At 28.9% G+C, this 474-nt stretch overlaps 1 protein-coding gene across 1 annotated transcript in view; it reads right to left on the bottom strand.

Moving 5' to 3' along the window:
• Positions 1-391, bottom strand: part of LOC104983693 (protein diaphanous homolog 2-like) — a gene marked incomplete at its 5' end in the record, with an annotated part of 32044 nt that extends 31653 nt beyond the window's left edge. Inside the window, 2 exons of the mRNA XM_010833210.1 lie at positions 169-238; positions 317-391. Coding sequence (XP_010831512.1) covers positions 169-238; positions 317-391 — 145 coding nt within the window. The remainder of the gene's footprint in view (positions 1-168; positions 239-316) is intronic.
• Between the last annotated feature and the right edge of the window lie 83 nt (positions 392-474).

The raw sequence follows: 474 nt of genomic DNA, 5'->3' as shown, positions 1-474 counted from the left end.
TGAGAAGCAAAGTATATTTTAAATAATACTTAAATGAAGCTCATGATGATTTGCATTATAAAGACCCTTTTGAAAACTGAGTAAGTGCCCATGATTCTGCCTGTTTCATACACTCTGTTATGAAAGTTCTCATCTTTTGTAACAAAGGCAGAAATAAATACTACTTGCCTTATTGTTCATAAATGCTTTGAGGCACTGAATAAGTTTATACTGATTCTTCTTGTCAATATTTTCTTGCCTGAATAAAAGAAAAAAAAATTATATTGTGCTTAAAAATCTCCCCTGTTGTGAATTTTTTTTTCATGTTTATTCTTACTGTTTCTTGTCCAGAAGCTTTTCCAGCACATCCAACAAGAGTCCAAGACCTTCATGGCCAAAGTTGTTAACCCAGCTATTAAACAAACAAACAAAGTATAAATAAGTTTATAAAATTAAAACATTAAATATCTCAAATTAAATTTTTGATTTTCAAAT

This window comes from Bison bison, unplaced genomic scaffold (assembly GCF_000754665.1).
Source record: "Bison bison bison isolate TAMUID 2011002044 unplaced genomic scaffold, Bison_UMD1.0 scf7180017863208, whole genome shotgun sequence".
NCBI classification, from domain to species: domain Eukaryota; kingdom Metazoa; phylum Chordata; class Mammalia; order Artiodactyla; family Bovidae; genus Bison; species Bison bison.
The sequence above is the reverse complement of the archived record's forward strand: the minus strand, read 5'-3'. Positions and strand labels throughout refer to the sequence as shown.